Below are 19,944 nucleotides of genomic sequence, written 5' to 3' on the forward strand. Positions count from 1 at the left end.
GTAGTAGGAGTATGTGGGAATTGGGAGTAGGGTAGTGAAGCAGAGTGAGCCTGAGCAGAGCAAAGGGCAAATGGAGCGGACAGAGCCAAGATCACTGTGAGATACTGTTAAAAAAATCAATCAGCAGTCCAGAGAATTTCTGATTAAGGTACAGTATTATCCCTTGTAGAAAGTCAATTAAGCTACGGACAGAATTGAAATTGAGAAGTAATTCTTCTATGATACTATAAGAAGTAAATTAGCGTGCTGTTAAGTTAGAGATAAGGAAAAGCAGCTATACTAGAGTGTGTCAGGCAAGGTTTCTCGGGATAACTGCCTCTTATTTGAGGGTAGCCTGTTCTAAGTTATTTGCTTTAGTCCTGATTAGCAGTGAATGTTAAAGGGGGTTCCCAGGGAAATAGTCCAAGCTAGGTGTGCATGCCAAGATTACAGACTAGTACCCGTTGTTTCAAAAGAAGATATATTTATTATAGGACGTACTTTCTTTCCAGTTGGGAAATGTGCAGGGTGCCTTTTACTCAAGATGCAATCACCAGCAGTGTTTTGTTACAGGTTAACTCTGGAGTTGAATGGAGACATTGTAAGGTACTGTTGGGACACCTGTGCTTGAATGGGAGGGTTCTGTTCAGTTTCTTTCCAGTTGGGAAGTGTGCAGGGTGCTTTTTATTCAAGATGCAATCACCAGCAGTGTTTTGTTAAGGATAACTCTGGAGTTGAATGGCAACACCATACGGCACTGTTGGGACACCTGTGCTTGAATAGGCGGGTTCTATTCAGTTAGATCGCACACCTTACTTGGAGGTGTGTGGTCCAACTGACTAGTTACAAACTATTCTAAGGCAAACTATATCCTATTAAGAGACAGTTTGTCAAAATGTAAGGCTCCTCCTAACCCCTAAACTTGATCTACCTATGCAGAATTATTTACAGAAACCCTGTACAAACATGTAAATGGCTGCATAGAGAATGCTGTACCTACCAGTAGTTAGCCCAAAACAAACACCGAAAACAAACCCCATTGTTGGAATCCTCCTCTATATAACAACAGAAAATTAGAGCTAAAATCAGAAAGACCAAACTATCATAAAGAAAATAACTCTCTGATTCAACTAAACAACAAACTAATAGGTCTAATTAAGTCTAGCAAATGCAATTACAAGGTCAGGATAGCCTCTCACACTAAGGGCAATCACAAAGCCTCCTTCCTTTATGTTTGAAACATTAAAGATAAAACATAGCAGAGTGCTGAACTGGTGGCTAATGGCATCAGCTTCACTGAACAGGGAGATATAGCAAATGTCCCCCCTGGCTACCCCCTGTAAAATCCTTTCTAGCATACTATCCGCAACTATTAGCAAGGATCAGGTTCTGGAAGTGCTCACTAAGGCCAAAAACACAGCTTCAGTGGTCTCCATCAATATCTTTGGTGGCTTGCTAAACAGTCTAAAACTTGACCTATCAGGACCACTTGAAGCAGTTTTCAACTACAGCCTCAAAACAGTTTGCATATCAAGAGAATGAGGACACAATGGTCATCCCTCTTCATATGGGTGGACAATCAACCAATCCTGGGAATGATAGAACCATCATTCTATCAAGTCAAATATACAAAGCCATGGAATAAGTTGTCATGGAAATGATCAACAAGGATATTGATAACGTACACAGACACTGGACCCATCCCAGTTGGGCTTTGTTAAGGAAAGGTTGTGCTTACTTAACCTGATTGATTTCTTAGAGAAAGTCACCAAGGCAACAAATGAGGGTTAAACAGTGCATACTGCGTATCTTGACCTGGCCAGGACATTCGATACAATACCACACTCAGGCATTGTTAACAAACTCTCTGAACTAGACATAAATACCTACATAACTCACTGGCTTGCTGGCTGGCTCACAGATAGGACCCAGGAACCAGTAGAGTACCCTAGGGCTCTGTGTCGGGCCTGCTCCTGTTTGGCATCTACTTCTTGGAAGTCAAGGCTAACATCAAAGCCTTTGGCACACCAGGTTTGCAGATGACTATAAATTGGGAGCAAACATAGATTCCCCACATGACACCACTGTCTTGCATGAGAGTCTACCACAGACAAATGACGGGTGCCAAAGCCATGGTTTAAAACTCAGTGCCAAGAAATGCATTACAATTCCCTTTGGGAAATTGTACATCTATATTAATTACTCCATTGGTAAAACACTCCTAAGAGTTGACCTAATAGTTAGGGATATGGGAACATATGTAGACAGTAATCTGTCCTTCAACCATCATGTAGCAAAGATACTAAGAAATTCTTTCTGTGTCACCAACTTATAGGTAGGGGTATGGCATCTAGGTCCAAGGAAGTCACAGTGTCACTCTACTCATCCCTTATCAGACTCCTTATTGAGTATAAGACCCGCTTTGGCATGTACATAACCAGACACTTGCAACAGTTTGAACTCTCACAAAAGTTCTTCACTAGGAGAATCAAGAGCATGTGCATGCTCCCTGTCCTAAAGAATCTCTCAAAAGCCTTATCTCTGTACTTGGTATCCTACAGGCTAGTGACAGGCAATTTATGCCCAGCTTATAAGGCATTCCCAGATCCAGCTCTGATGGTTCTTTTACTCATCTGCAAAACAAACAGCACTAGAAGCACTAGATCAAAGGATTTGAACTTCACTTGTGACATACATAGAACATGCTAGAAGGACAGATATATGACTCAAAGGATCCCCATGTTATGGAATAGGCTCCCCATCCATGTGAAGCAGAGTTTATCTGTGACCCTATTCAAACAAATCCTTGACTACTGGATGGGAAATCACAAATTCACCCCCGGTCTGACTCCTGTATCACCAATTTACAGAGGCTGTCACTAAATAAAATTTCTCCAATAAGCATCCCCTCACACACACATACACACAAATCCCTTAGCTACCTCCTTACTAACATAAACCCCTCCTAATAGATGCCCAAGGTACTCTTGGGACAAATTGGGTTGGGGAGCACAGTAAGACTTATAATGACCATTATGGTCCTTAGTCTAGTAACAATCTATGATCCTGTAGATGAGCAGTTCTAGTTCCTCTTTCTATTTCACGGGGGTGGGGGGGTGATATAAACATTTCTTCATTAGATAACCTGGCCACAGAACAGAGGAACAAGCATTAACCAACATCTGCAAACTCTAGTTCTGGAAAAAACTGCAGGAATCAACCCAGTACTGTATAGTGAAGCTACTATCTACCTATCTATCTATCTATCTATCTATCTATCTATCTATCTATCTATCTATCATCTATCTATCTATCTATCTATCTATCTATCTATCTATCTATCTATCTATCTATCTATCTATCTATCTATGTATCTATCTATCTATCTATCTATCTATCGTCTATCTATCTATCTATCTATCTATCTATCTATCTATCTATCTATCTATCTATCTATCTATCTATCTATCTATCTATCTATCTATCTATCTATCTATCTATCTATTTATCGATCTATCTATCGTCTATCTATCTATCTATCTATCTATCTATCTATCTATCTATCTATCTATCTATCTATCTATCTATCTATCTATCTATCTATCTATCTATCTATCTATCTATCTAAATATCTATCTATCTAAATATCTATCTAAATATCTATCTATCTATCTATCTATCTATCTATCTATCTATCTAAATATCTATCTATCTATCTATCTATCTATCTATCTATCTATCTATCTATCTAAATATCTATCTATCTATCTATCTATCTATCTATCTAAATATCTATCTAAATATCTATCTATCTATCTATCTAAATATCTATCTAAATATCTATCTATCTATCTATCTATCTATCTATCTATCTATCTATCTATCTATCTATCTATCTATCTATCTATCTATCTATCTATCTATCTATCTATCTATCTATCTATCTATCTATCTATCTATCTATCTATCTATCTATCTAAATATCTATCTATCTATCTATCTATCTATCTATCTATCTATCTATCTATCTATCTATCTATCTATCTATCTATCTATCTATCTATCTATCTATCTATCTATCTATCTATCTATCTATCTATCTATCTATCTATCTAAATATCTATCTATCTATCTATCTATCTATCTATCTATCTATCTATCTATCTATCTATCTATCTATCTATCTATCTATCTATCTATCTATCTATCTATCTATCTAAATATCTATCTATCTATCTATCTATCTATCTATCTATCTAAATATCTATCTATCTATCTATATGTATGTATAGCCTTATCCCTGAATGTAAAACTATGAGACATTCCTACCAATTAACAAGCCCATATCAGAAATCATGAGCTTATCTTTTGTCACGTCTTACTTGCTTTATTAGTGTTTCATTGCTGCCTACTAAAGTCTTTTACTAAACCATTAATAAGGTCAGCTCAGGAGATACAGTAGCATTTTAATGGTGAGGAATAACTTCGATACTACTATAAAAAAAAAAAAAAAAAAAAAACAGAGGTCCCCAGACAGAGGAATACAGTGCCTAAACATAAAAACCCTTACAAAACATTGTTTCAGCATAGTGATTCAAGAATATGCAATGATACACAGGGCCTTTAATCATGCACTTATGCATCCAGACAAGACTCCATTAGATCTGTTCCCATTTTTAATATAATTTTCACCATGTCATCATTCCAAACACAGAGCATAGATTAATTTCTGAAGCAATCAGTTTATTTATTTATTTAATTTTACATTTGTTGACCGGGTTTGTCCGACTGAGCTAAGTAGCCGTTTTTCAGTGGCGGCCCTGGGAGAAATGCTCCACATGTTGTACAGATTATAATTTACAAAAATAAGTAAACAAACAACAACTAGTTTACAGAAAATATTCAAAGCAACATATACATAAAAAACAAGGATTTACTACAGTAAACTAATCATTATGTCTGTCAGATTTAGAATCCTATATCATTCAGAAGGACTAACAATAGTTTTGTCACCAGACGTAAAATCTTACATTGTGCAGATAAGAATTATGTAATGTGCTAGGATAGAGAAGTTAATGTGAGACAAGGTCTAGAGAGTTAGATTAGAAAGTTACATAGGTTGGGAGCAGATAGAGGTGTGCAGTTAGGGTTGATAAGCTGTTTAAGGGGGGTGAAGTCTCCAGTATTATTAAGTCCAGGATAGGTGCCAAGAAAGTAGAAATATTTCATTGGTGTCACTGCTATTGCATATACATACAAAAGCAGTTAACTATACTGTTGTAGTACAGTTTTAAAGTTTTGCTACTGTATACTATGACAGGTGAACTTGCAAATGGTAGGGGATTGTTGTTTTAGTCTATGTATGAAACACATTCTAAGAAATTATCTTAACACTAATAATGTTGGAATAATCAAGGTGACAAAACTGTCATTAATTTGAAATCATATTCAAAGTAAGAAAACTGCATAAAAACATTTCAGCACATTAAAATTTTGCACAGCAACTCAGTTTAGTCTCTGCAAACCAAAACATATTTCTACATGAAAAACAAACTGTTCATTTATAATGAGCAGAGAAGATATTTATACTTTTTGGGTAAATATCAAGTAAAGACGTACCCCAGATGAGAGCAAGAGTTTCTAGGCAGTTGTTAAAGATGTCTTGCTGAAGTCTGGAGCGCCTTGGGCCATTAAACCAGCCACCTGCAGCAAACAAGGGGGACACAACCTTACTGAAAACTGTATCAATAAACTGAGGATGTCGTCACATTTCCCGATATTATTTTTTAAGCCATGATACAGCACACAGGTGACCCTGAGATACCATACAGTGATGCCATATGGCAGTCCTGATCAATTGTGTAATGTCTTGTGTGGTGGCTCTGCAAACCTAGAGGTGGTCCGGGCAACAAGACGTTACACAATTGATCGGGACTGCCATATGGCATCACTGACTGACTGCTGAGATTTTTATCTTTTTTTTCTGGTTTCCTCCAATGGAAGGAAAACACACTATCAGATTAAATAATCTCTCTCTTTCTCTCTCATCCTCTCTGCACACTATCAGATTAAATAATCTCTCTCTTTCTCTCTCATCCTCACTGTGCCATTCAGCACATCAGGCAACAAGCACTTTCCAGGCACTCATCGTTTGAGCAGTGGTTCTATGAACTGAGTAAATTAATATTTGAGAAATCTATATTATGCAGAGCATGTGTGTTTGTAGGAGGAAGCTGCTTATATCTGCATGTGTGGCTTGTGTCCACATGACTCTTCTTCTATTTTTTTTTTCTGTTAAAATATATTTCATTAACTTACAATCATTATTATGGCCCCACACGGGTCTCTTTACTATTTCATTAACTTACAATCATTATTATGGCCCCACGGGTCTCTTTATAATTTTCTTTTTCTCTCTCATCTGTTTCTTGTATAATATCTTGTATCACCATTTCACAAGGTCTTCTTCTGTTCTGATGAATCTGCCTACCTGCCAGATGTGTGCTAAAATGTCACATGTATAGTGCGGCACATACCAGTGGAATAATTGTCTGAAATGCTTTTTTTTTAAAAAAACAAAAATATATTAGTTGCATTGCTTTATATAATTTGGATGATCTGTGCAATTCACAACAGCGGGCGTGATTACTTCCAAGATGGCAGCACACTGATCAGCAGCTTAATGTCCGGTCTCCCATTGTGAAAACAGACTGAGAAATAGCAGCCTGTTATATTGTCATCTTGAGTAAAACTGAGTTGCTGGCTAGTAAGTACACTGCCTGGATGCCAGCAAAGAAGAGCCTATAAAAGTTGAAGAGAAAACACAGACTGGAAGAATCCTGCAGCTGGTCAGCAAAAAGCAGATTTCAAGCTCCAGGCTTGGTGCAAGACATGGCTTCCAGTAAATACAGAGGAAAAAATAAGTGAAATGTCCTCACAGCTGATTAAAATAAACAAAACACTGAAGGAGTCTATCAGCTTAAATAACAAAAGGCTGGAAATGGAAGAAGCTTTAAACAGATATTCAGATGAGTTGAAAAGATCAGAAGCAAACTGAAATAAAATAGTGGCTGAGTATGAGACTCCTGATGAAGAGATGTTTCACAAAATGGGAGAATTAGAAGACAAGAACACAGAGGGAAAACTTGAGATTTTCTGCTGTACCAGAGAAACTATAAGGAGCAGACTGTAATGATTTTATGAAGGCATATATAAGCAATTGGACTGGTATTCCACAGCAGGAACTGTTAATTAAAAGGGTAGTCCTTGTGCAGGCTCCAAATCTGGCTATGAGAAAGCAACCAAGACCTGTATCAGTAAATATGAAAACTACGAGGAGAAAGAGTTGATACTGACAAAACTGTGGCAAAAGGGTAAACTATTAAAAGCTGGAGGCTGTAGAGTGTTTGTGGAAAATCAGTATTCACTGTACACCAGGCAGAAGAGAAACAAATGTATTTGGGTAATCAGGGAATGTTGAAAGGCAGGCGAGAGATTCAAGTCCTGTATCCAGCTGTCTTCAGAATATTTGTTCTGAACGATCAAAGTAATTTTTTGATGCAGAACAGGCTAAAGAGAAAATTCAAAAGTCCAACAAAAAATGAGTCACCAAGCAGAAGACAACTGAGCTTCTTATTTTTCTGATAATAATAAAGCACATGGCGAGACTTTGCTAGTGAAATCTTTTCCACTGTCCCAAAGGAAATGTCTGAGAGACAGAGAAAGGCACAGGGGAGGGCCAGAAGAAGCAGGAGTACAGAGGAACTGAGCAGGAATTTGGAGCTGGGAGATGAAGATTAACAGCAAGAAGATCAGCAAAATTAGTCAGTAAATGTAAGACTGCAAAGCATCAACTGAAGTGCGGCTGTTGTAGAAAAGGTGAAAAGAGTGCACTGTTGCTGACATTGTTAAACTTGTAAGGAAATGAAAAGCATTTTCCTCACTTCATGTTATTAATGTTAAGAAGTACTCTGAGAGAACGGAAACAAGAAGAGAAATGGGTAACTGTAAGAAAAACTATTTATTTTCTTAACAGCACTTCTATTTTCACAACATAAGTTGCATATTTTATAGTAAAGTATTTTTAATTGTTCTTGTATGTGATAAAGTTATTAAAGTAAACTGATGCCATTTTTTCTTCTTCCTCTAAGTTCTCCTTCTTCTTTTTTGGAATTAACAAATGTAGGCATTGCAGTGCAAAAATAGAAGAAAAGATAGACAAAAGCATGTTTAATTTAATATGCTGTAATTTTGGGCTTTGGGGGTGGAGGATGGGGTATAACAGTATGCAGATCATAATGTATATAGAGCTGAAATGTTTTCTCTTACTTTTGCATAGGTGAATATCTGGGTTGGAATCCTTGGTTCAATCTAATAATACATTTTAAGTGAAACTAAATAAATATGAGAACACTGAATATAATGAAAAGTTTTCCTTTAACAATAAATGTTTCAGCTTGTATTTTTCCCTTACTTTTCCATGGAGGCAAGATAATAATAGGACAATAAAAACAAAACGCTGAAGGCTAAAAGTTAATGATTTCTGAAAGCATGCAAGTAGTTTTCACATGGTGGTAAAGATAACAAATAACAGACACCAATTAGTATAAGTAGAAGCACAATCAGTAACGTACCTCGACATGGATAACCTCAATTTCAGGTTAATTAGTGTCTGTATTAGCAGCTGTCTAATTGGCACAAATGTTCCTTTTAGGAGGGTTAATTTAAAAATGTACATACTTTTGTGTGATGTATTGTTAGGTTCTGGGAGTGTGTATGTGTTTTTTTTTTTTTTAGGGTTTTTAATAAAAAGTAGCACAAGAAAAAATCTTAAATAACAAGGCAGTCAATCTGCAAACAAAACAGTTAGAAGGTATATAGCACAAAAAATACCATAAATGACATAAAAGATGTAGTCCCAATTTGAAATGCAGGCTCTTTCCTCAATAAACAAGGTAAAACACTATCATGGTCAGTTTTTATACATTAAATGATGGTAATTAAACTATTAAACTGTTAATTAATTGAATAAAACAGTCATTTCTTAAAGTGCAATGTGCAAGTATTGTGCTATTATTTTACTCATTTTAGCAAAATACAAAATATATAAAATTATACATAATAATATAAATATAACAAATATAACAATGTGAAATTTCAGTCATTATAACATAAATATATAACCATATGTAAATATCTTTCTTTAGTTCATTGTAATACATAATTAACTAATAACTCTACATTCTATAATCGAAATAATTTTGTTTAAAAATCACATTATGCAAGAATAGAATAAAAATAAAATAATATAATAATATAATATAATAATTATAAAAATAAAAATAATGGCTACTCCAAAATTTGTATAACTGTAAAAATCTGTTTGTTTACAAGTGAAAATAGTAAATATATATTCATAAAATATAAAAATAAATATATCTAGAAACACTTAAATTATAAATACTGAAGGTTTGATTTAACCACAGTGCAATTAGTGTTGAATTTGGAATATGAATGGAATTTGGAACAATTATGTACTAATAACCTCTCCTTCCTCCCCTTTGCTTGTTGCTATAGATATTTCATGTTTCCTCCCCTCCCTATCCTTGGGGGGGTGAAAAACCCTGTAAGGTGTTGTTATTTTACCTTTGTTAGGTCGAGTTTTAGGAGTTCAGTCCATTTTTAAATATAACCGATATTGTCGATGCTTCACCATTATTTGCAGTATTGTTGTAATTTTTCTCTTTCATGCTGTGTGCGAAAGGGCGGAAGGAGCTTAGCGTGCTTACGTTGCGTCCTGCGCTCTCTGTTGATCTTTTGTTGCTGCAATGATGATTTTGCCTGATCCCGGAGGGAATGAAGAATCGAACGAGGGTAACCTCATCTCATCATCATTTAGCCTCCTTAAAATAAGGTGTTAAAAAAATAAATAGCTGCTGGTTCCTCCTCCATGGTAAACAAAAACTAGCAAAGCAGATCAGGAGCAAGGAAAGCGGAAAAAAAAACCCCACCAGGCTAGATTCAAAGGCAACACAAAGATGAATGAAAATTATGATTTGTTTTTTAATAAAAAACAAAATTCTTGTAAAATGTGACTCAGGGTTCAAGGTTGATGATAAGAAAAAACGTATAAAGGAATAATCTGTGAAACATTAATGGGTACATGTATCACAAAAGCTGGAAATAGACCTTTTAAAAAGCTGACATATTTAATAAGTGGGAATAATGACTTTTTACCATAATGACAACACTTTCCATATCATCTTGCAGTGTGAATGGTCTCACAGGTATAGAAAAAAAGGAAATATACTTAATTATATTAGGACACGCAGAGTGTAAATAGTAATGCCACAGGAGACACATTTGGAAAAAAAACGAGTATGTGAATTTGATAAAGAAAATTTTTCAGGATGGATATTCTGTAGACTATTGGAGATGACAAAAGGGCCTTACAGAAACAGATGCCTGGTGCCAGAGTCATGGGCTCAAGCTTAATGCCAATAAATGTATAGTTATCCCATTTGGAATAAAACATGTACCCATGAATTACAACATAGGTGTCAGGACACTAAACATCGAAATTATGATGAGTGACTTAGGGACACAGGTGGACAGTGGTCTCACATTTGATAACCACATTGCCACAACAGTCAGAAAATCCTTCTGTGTGGCACACCTCATCACTAAGGGCTTTTCATCCAGAAAAAGGAGGTCATTGTCCCACTGTACTCATCCCTCATTAGACCCATTATAGAGTATAATGCCCCGTTTGGTATGTACCTCGCAAGACATCTGCAGCAGCTGGAAAGGCCACAGAGATACCTCACTAAAAGAATCACAGGCCTAAAGCAGATGCCATATGCTGATCATCTAAAAAAACTCCAGCTATACTCTGTGGCATATCGTCTACTCAGAGGCGATCTCTGCTTAACATACAAGGCCATGTCAAACCCTGAGCTGTTGGACATGCTCCAATTAAAGAAATCCCAATCCCTCAGAGCCACACGCTCCAAGGATCTAAACCTTGTCATCACAATGAACAAAACATGCTGGAGGGATAGGTTCCTGACCCAGAGACTCCCCATACTCTGGAATAGACTGCCCATACATGTCAAGCAGAGCGCCTCATTGGCCCTCTTCAAAAGGAACCTTGATGATTGGATGGGAGATAAGAAATTCACCCCGGTGATCATGTCAGTCCCCCTGCTAGACAGGGTTCCAGAGAGAAGTAAATATTGTGGGGAAAAAATATCCAGGGAATTGTTATGGCTAGGCTTGCATAGGCCCTAGGGCCGATAGCTTAGTACCAACCTATGAACCTATGAACAAATGAAAAGAGGAGTGCTTGTACTACTTGCTACAAGAGCTCCAGTAGGAATATAAGAGAAGAAAATAATAACGGCAGATTTGTGGAATTAAAGGGTTACTGGCAAGGGGTGAGGATTGTTCATAGGTTCATAGGTTCATAGGTTCATACTAGGCTATCTGCCCTAGGGCATTTATAAGCCTAGACAGAGTATGTTTGGCTTTCTCCACCCATTTTAAATTAATTTTGCTATGCCCTTTTTCGAGGTTAGTATACTGTGCCTCTGTCTAACAGTGACACAGAAGTGATACCCGGGGTAAACCTATGATCTCCCATCCACTCATCAAGATTCCTCTTGAAGAGAGTCAATGAGGGACTCTGCCTAACCTGGACTGGGATTTTATTCCATAGTGAAGGGAGCCTCTGGGTTATGAATCTGTCCCTCCAGCATGTCCTATTTATTTCAGTGCTGAGGTTCAAGTCTCTCGTGTGCGTAGCTCGATGGGATTTGGATTTTTTGAGGTGCAGCATGTCCCTTAATTCCAGGTTGGACATGGCCTTATACATCAGGCACAGGTCACCTCTGAGCAGGCGGTATGCCACTGAGTAGAGCTGGAGTTTCTTTAACCGGGCAGCATATGGCATCTGTTTGAGCCCTTTGATCCTCTTGGTGAGGTACTTTTGGGGTCTTTCCAGTTGCTGCAGGTGTTTGGTAAGGTACATCCCAAAAGGGCATTGTACTCGATTATGGGCCTGATGAGGGATGAGTAAAGAGGCACGATGACCTCCCTAATCTAGATGTGAATCCCTTCATGATTAGGTGGGCTATATAAAATGTTTTTCTAACCACTTTGGCCACGTGGTTGTCAAATGAGAGATTGCTATCAACTTGGGTCCCCAGGTCCCTAATGACTTCTTCTGTACTTAATGGATTACCACCTATGTGGTAATTTGTGGGCACTTTGTTTTTGCCAAAGCGGATGACTATACACTTCTTGGCGTTTAGCTTGAGGCCATGGCTCTGGCACCAGTTGTCTGTTTCTATGAGGCCCTTTTGGAGGATGCTTGTGTCGGCTGGAGAGTCGATTATGGTGCCCAGTTTGCAGTCATCTGCGAACTTGGTCAGCCACAGTCCTTCCGTGTTGGCCTGTACCTCCGAGAAATATATACCAAACAAGAGAGGTCCCAGGACTGAGCCTTGTGGGACGCCACTTGTAACTGGTTTGGAGTCTGACATGGCTCCAGCAATTCTAACCATGTGGGTTCTGTCCTTGAGCCAGTTTGCAACCCATCTAGTGACATAGGGGTTTATATTTAAGCTGGTGAGCTTATCTATAATGCCTGAGTGGGGTATTGTATCGAAGGCTTTTGCGAGGTCCAGGTAGGCTGTGTGGACCACCTTCCCTTCATCAATGGCCTTGGTGACTGTTTCAAAGAAGTCAACCAGGTTTAAGAGGCAGGATCTGCCCTTAACAAAGCCAAACTGGGTAGGATCCAGTGTCTGTAGGTCCCAATATCTTTATTTATGAGGTCCATGATGATCCTTTCCATAGCTTTGCAGACCAAGCTAGTCAGGCTTATAGGGCGATAGTTTCCAGGGTCCGTTGAGGCACCACCTTTGTGGAGAGGGACCACTGTTGCTGTATGCCACTCTTTGGGTACATATCCTGTAGTAAGGCTGAGATTGAACAGTAGTTTTATGTTTGGGTTTAGCTCTTCTTGGAGTTCATGTAGGACACAGCCTGGGACACCGTCTGGTCCCATTGATGCTGTGTTTTTTGCTTTGGAGAGGGCGGCTCCCACCTGAGCATCTGAGATGTCGGGGGGCAGCACTCTGCTGGGATAGATATTTGCCCTTTGGTGGGGAGGGGAGGGAGAAGTTTGCGCTGAACCTGTCAGCTAGGATGTTGGCAATGTCTGTGGGATCAGTGTATTTTTTGTCATTTTGGACTAATTCTGAGCATATCTGGGAATTCCCACCCAGGTTCCTAACATAACTAAAGAAAGGCTTGTGATTATCTTTAGTGTCCTGTGAAATTTTTCTCTCGAAGCTGGCCTTTGACGATTTTATGAGTGCCCTTAGTTTTTTGCTAATACTGATCAGAGATGCCTTCCCTTTTTGGGATTTTGCTCTATCATGTAGTAGCTTCCTCCTTCTATTGTATAGTTTGTTTATGGCTGGGGTCCACCAGACAGGTCGTCTGCCTTTGGAGGATTGGGTCTTGGTTTTATTTGGGATTGCATGATCCATGCATTCCTGAAGGTGTTCATAGAATGCATTTATAAAGGATTCTGCGGTCTGGGCCGTATTTTCCACAGGCCCGGGGGCTTTGAAGGATTCCACCTTGGTTTTGAGGAGTGTGAAATTTGCTTTAGAGAAGTTTTTCACTGTAGTTTTCTGGGCAGGGGGTGGGGTCGGGATGTGAATATCCAGTGAGATCAGTTTATGTTCTGATCTTACCAGTGAGGATACACTTCTGGTCTGGAGCATAGAGTCCCCATGTTGGTGATGATCAGGTCCAGTATGTTTTCCCCTCTTGTGGGAGTGGTAACAAGTTGTTCCATAGCATTTGAGTTTATGAATTCTAGGAACCTTTGGGCAAGGGTGTTGGAGCTAAAGTAATGCTCCCAATCTATGTTTGGGTAGTTGAAGTCGCCCAATATAATGGTGTTCGGAGAGACCTTCATATTTTCCAGTGTTCTCAGGAAGGCCGAGTGGGGTTCCTGGGTTTGGGAGGGTGGTCTGTAGCAGGCTATAAACTGGAAGGCAGTTTTACCCACTGTTAGTTGCACATGGATAGTCTCTGATGCTTCGTGCTTTGCCACCAACCTGGAGGTGTGGGTATCTTTGATGAATATCGATACTCCCCTCCTTTTGTGGTTCGGTCCAAGTTTTGGGGCTGAAAAGCATGGTATGAGGTATAACCTGGTAGTGCTGGGGTGCTCTCGGGAGTCCTGAACCAGGTTTTTGTTACTGCACAGATATCGATGTTCTCCATGGTAAGGAGAGTTTCGAGTGCGTGCATCTTGAGGTTTAGACTTCTAGCATTGAGTAGCATTACTCTTAGTTTCTTATCCCTTGTGATACCTATGGAGGTGGGTTTGTCTTTTGAGCCTTGCCTAAAAAGGCACTATGGGGGTAGCAAGAGCCTTTGCCAATATCCAAAAGCCCAGGGGTGACAGGTGCAAGCCGTCCCTAGCAAAGCATTGTGGCTTGTCGTGCATATCATCCCAAGCTGACAGGCATTGGATCCCCTTTGAATGACACCAATACTTAAGCCAATTGTTGAAATTGATCATCTTGTCTTCATATTGTGGCATCATTCTTGGTGAAGGTAAGATGCTACTCAAGGTCAGGGTCATACCAGCCTGGGCTACATGCTCAGAGAGCTCCTCTATGTCTCTTTTCATGTAGTCCAGGGAGGTACGTCTCAGGTCATTCACACCAGCATGGACAATGACTGAGTCATATTTGTACTTGCCTTGGAGTGACCTGAGTACTTGTGTTATGTGGCGGATCCTAGCGCCAGACAGGCTGCTCACCATGACCTTCTCCTTGTTCAGCCTGGTGAGCGGGACGTCAGTGTGCCTGATGATAGAGTCACCTATTACAAGTGTATCAGGTGTGTTGTTTAGCCTTAAGGGCTGTGACTGTTCGCACACTGGCTTTGTGAGATATGTGTTGCACGTGTTTTGTTTTGGGGTAGCGGTTGCTTGGGTGTCTGCTTTGGAGGTCTCTGCTGCTTAGGCAGATCTTTATTTAGAGCCTCAGTATGTTTTTGTGTGATTATGTGTTTGGTTTGCTGTCGTGGTAGGTCTATGTGAGACTGGAATTGTAGTGAGTGTGGTTTCCTTCTCCTCCTGACTGGTTATGCCAGTACTGAGTTGAGAGAGCTTAGCCTCCAGTTTGGCTATATGGTTGCATCTCTCACATGTGTTGGAATTTGTTGGGAGGAGGAAAGGGTTGTCTGTGTACATGAGGCAGTTGTAACATTGCCTCAAGATTCCCATATTCACCAGCTGGACCGGAGAGGAGATTGACAACTGACCTTTGGACATGCTAGAATAATATTGGGAATTCCTTTATAATTGAAAACAAGGGCCAATGGGGAGTGAGGGTGTAGTGCTTTTAATTTTTAGTGCTGACTTATAATTGCTTTAGTGAGCAAGTGCCAGGTAACAAGTGCAATGTGTTACAGGTAACTTAAATGCAAAAACGACAAACAGTGACTTTCTTTCAAGCGAAGCAAGGAAATAAGTACAGTAAGCAATGCAGATATCACTAGGGATGCACAGAAGCGCTGAGAAGCCGCGTTTTAGGTGGAATTAGCGTTCCAGGGAAAGAACAAGCATACAAACAAAGCTAGATTCAGCAGGCCTGGATCTAGTCTATGCTACAGCAAACAAGGTGTACCAATTTCAGTAAGATACAGTTCAGATATTCAGGCACTATAAACCTCTAACCAGAAATTCCCAGCTCAGAAGGGCAGAGTCCAGCCTCTCCTCCCACAAGAGTGCAGACCACGAACCTTCTTAATGTTAAATAACTGGCCTGAAGCCCAAGTGCTTAAACCAGAGCTAATACACTTTAAGAATAACAGACACTGAGCTCTCAATCAGCAGTTCCCAACTTAGAAGGATGAAAGCTACCTGTCCTGCCACCACAGTGCGTGCCACAAACCTTCCTAATGTAGAACAACTGGTCTGAAGCCCAAGTGCTTAATCCAAAAGACTTAGAATGATAGCTACACTTTAACCAAGTTACTACCAAGCAGTAATAAATACAACTGAATACTTTAAATAATGCCTGGATTAGTGCTCAAGTTATACAAACAAAACTAGATTCAGCAGGCCTGGATCTAGTCTATGCTACAGCAAACAAGGTGTACCAATTTCAGTAAGAAGAAATTCAGATATGCATGCACTATAAGCCTTCAACCAGAAATTCCCAGCTCAGAAGGGCAGAGTCCAGCCTCTCCTCCCACAAGAGTGCAGACCACGAAACCCTCTTAATGTAAAATAACTGGCCTGAAAGCCCAAGTGCTTAAACCAGAATTAATATACTTTTAGAATAACAGACACTGAGCCCTCAATCAGCATTTCCCAACTTAGAGGGATATAAGCTACCTGTTCTGCCACTACAGTGCAGACCACAAGCCCTCTCAATGTAAAACAACTGGTCTGAAGCCCAAGTGTTTAAACTAAAAGGCTTAGAATGAGTTACACCAAGCAGTAATAAATACAATTGAGAACGTTTAAGATGACGCAAAAGCAAAATAAAGTAGGAAGAAACACAAGTACAGTAAAAGCAGAAGATTTTTTTTTTTTTTTTTTTTTTAAGAAAAGTAGCAAAAGCAGTAGTAAAGTAGTAAATACAATTCTCATGCAGTGCAAGCTGGCACACTTGAATATGTAGCAATATTAGTCCACACACAGTTTGAAAAAATGTAATTAAATTAAAAAGGACTAAAAGCAAGTGCAGAAAGGGTTTATTAGGTAGAATGCGGTAAAGAGATGTCCTGGGGGAGTGTCTTAGATTGTGTTGGCATGTATCTATATTCCAATTAAAACTATTTCAGAACTTAAAAATGTTTGGGACAAATAATCAGCTTTCAGGGGCTATTACTTAGACATGGGGACTAGAATTTGATTTGCAACAATGACGATGTATTTGGGAGGCTAAGGAGGGAAAATATAACAAAAGAGAGTAAATTTCTGAAGAGAGTTATGAAAATATTTGGTATGAAAGGCATGAATTCAGTAGTAGGAACACTGGGAAAATGTACATATTATTCCCTGAGGTACAATAATGGCTCCCTATCAGACAATCGAAATGCCGTTTCCATGAATACGAAATGATCGATGTTTTGTGCTATGTATTGTGCAAACTATGTAAATGCCGAACGTCCAAAACAGCGAAATCCGAAATGTCGAAGTGTTTTGTTTGGCCCGTCTGTGGTATAGCTCCGTAAGGTAAGTGTGCGATAGGTATGGACCTTAGGGTAGAGTGCGAGTTAAGGTAAGTGTATAGATAGGTAATGTATGTAAGATTTAGTGTAGTGTTAGAAGTAGGGCTTTGTTAAATGAATTTATATGTATTATTTATTTTGTTAGGGTATATTTCCATAGGAGAAGTGTGCGGTAGTTACGGACCTTAGGGTTAGGGAGGGGTTAAGAATAGTGCATAGATAGTTGTGTATGTGAGGTTTAGTGCAGTGCTAGAAGTAGGGTTTTGTTAAATGTATTTATGTGTATTATTTATTTTGTTAGGGTATATCTCCGTAGGGGAAGTGTGTGGTAGTTACGGACCTTAGGGTTAGGGAGGGGTTAAGGATAGTGCATAGATAGTTGTGTATGTGGGGTTTAGTGTAGGGTTAGAAGTTGGGTTTTGGTGCTTTACTTTAGGGCTAGGAGTAGGTTTTGGTTAGTGTATGCATGTGGTTTATTTATTTTGTTTGGGTAGGTGGTATGTAACGGGTGGTGGGGTTGGCCGACTATGACCGTTTGATATTTTAAATTTCATGGTTTAGTGCGTTCGGTCTATTTGCAGTTCAATTAATACGTGTCACTCTTTTGGTATTCGCTGAAAGGGATTTTCACAGAACTGATATAGACCCACAGCAGACTTGACAGAAATTATATTTTGCAGGAACATGTGCATTTAATTGAGAACTTTAGTAAAAAACTGTGCCAGAGTCTAGAAGGTATTTGTAAACACTTTAATAAATAAAACTGGTAAGTGCTTTCGTAAAACCTTCTTCAGACCATGTTAAAGTATACAATTCAGTTGTTAAATACAGAATTAAAAAAGAAGCAGCCAATAAAATATGCAGTTGACGAACACATGATAAGAAACAATTAAAACATCCTGTTCTTCAATTTAGGTTTTAAAGAAACCTTGTCATTTAATCCAAAAGCTTTATCAGCTTGGAGATGCAGTATCCAAAACAATTCATGGCTTTCAGTATAGTTAGTAATATGACCACATTTCCCATTTTCATTTACCATCTCAATAACGTTAAAATTAAAATTGTGCAATATCAGTGTCTTTAATATGCCTAGCCAGAGAATTATTAATATTAGAGTTCCTGATGTCCCCTCGATGCTCCTTCATTCTTTAAAATAGCATCCTATTGGTTTTGCATATGTAAAATTTTTGCAGACATTGCACTGTGCCAAGTAAACTAAATATTTTGTCCTGCAAGTCGCTTGAGCTTTAAAATTATACGTAGCACCAGTATAAGGATGAACAAAGCTATTATGTGTATGAGACTCAACAACTCACACTTAAGATAGGACCAGTTGAGATAAAAGTGGTGATGCATAACTGATCTGCAGGAAAGTATTCAGGACTAGATGGTATTCAGGGAGGAGTTTGCAAGCTATGATGGAAGAAAGTGATAAAAATATGGGAGGTTTAGTTTAACAGTATTTTAAAAGGAGGGGAGGCACCAGCATTCTGGTAAAAAAAAGCTGTGGTGGCTGTAATACCAAAAGATGGTAAAGACTCCATCGCATATCGCCTACTCAGGGGCGATGTCTGCCTAACATACAAAGCTATGTCAAACCCAGAGCTGTTGGACATGCTACACCTTAAGAAATCCCAATCCCTCCGAGCTACACGCTCTAGGGACTTAAACCTTGTCACCACAATAAACAGAACATGATAGAGGGATAGATTCCTGTCCCTGAGACTTCCCATACTCTGGAACAGACTACCTATCTATGTCAAACAGAGCTCCTCATTAGCACTCTTCAAGAAAAATCTTGATGACTGGATGGGAAATGGGAAATTCACCCCAGGGATCACTTCTGTGGCTCTGCTCGACACGGGCACAGGAAAATAATTTTCTTGGGTGGCTAAAGCCAGAGTACATTTTTTGGCTAGGCTTATATAGGCCCTATATTATATATATTCATAGCCTAGTACCTACCTATGAACATATGAACCTATGATCCAGTTATATATTGTTCCATTTAAGTTATATTATAAATCATTTATGTCTATAATGACTAAAGGAATGGCAAAGGTGATGCCAAAATTGATATATATGGAGAAATGTGGTTTTGTTGAGGGGAGGCTTATCATTTGCCAACGTTAATAGAACATTGATAACCCAGAAGGAAGCAGCATGTAGGAAAATAATGCTACTATTGGTGGGGCTTGATGCAGAGAAAATATTCAGCAGAGTAAGCTGGAATTTTATGAGCAGGGCAATGGAAGCGTCTGCATTTCCTGATACAAGAATAAGGCTAATTAGAGGGATATATATGAAGGATCGGAGGCAAAAATCAGAGTGGGAGGGTTCCACTTTGATAAGCTGTGTCAGAACAAAGGAACCGGATGGGTGTCATCTTTCTTTTTTGTTATTTGCATTATATTAAAACCATTTGTAAAGAAAACAGTGGCTCAGAACTGCAAGGTAACAATTGCTATGGTGTTGGCTTTATTTGCAGATGATATTATTTTGTAACTGATGGAACTAGAAAAGGACATCTCAGTCTTGTGGAATACTCTGAGAGTTCTGTTTTTGAAGGATATAAAATTAATGAAGAAAAAACAAATGCTATAGCGATAAACTATGTAACCAAACATGAACTGGTCCAGGAATACACACATTTATGAGAACATGTTAAAATGAAATATTTAGGAGTATGGA

The 19,944-nt window shown here is 38.8% G+C and overlaps 1 protein-coding gene across 2 annotated transcripts in view; it reads right to left on the bottom strand.

Moving 5' to 3' along the window:
• LOC122790085 (protein eva-1 homolog C-like) overlaps positions 1–19,944 on the bottom strand; it is a 659,115-nt gene that overhangs the window by 113,492 nt on the left and 525,679 nt on the right. The window contains exon 5 of one of the 2 annotated variants that reach the window (XM_044057647.1): positions 5,599–5,682. The exons of the other annotated variant lie outside the window; for it this stretch is intronic. Coding sequence (XP_043913582.1) covers positions 5,599–5,682 — 84 coding nt within the window. The remainder of the gene's footprint in view (positions 1–5,598; positions 5,683–19,944) is intronic. 2 annotated transcript variants of the gene reach the window in all.

The sequence above is a fragment of the Protopterus annectens genome, chromosome 15.part0, assembly GCF_019279795.1.
Source record: "Protopterus annectens isolate FY-2018-M chromosome 15.part0, PAN1.0, whole genome shotgun sequence".
In the NCBI taxonomy this organism is placed as follows: domain Eukaryota; kingdom Metazoa; phylum Chordata; order Ceratodontiformes; family Protopteridae; genus Protopterus; species Protopterus annectens.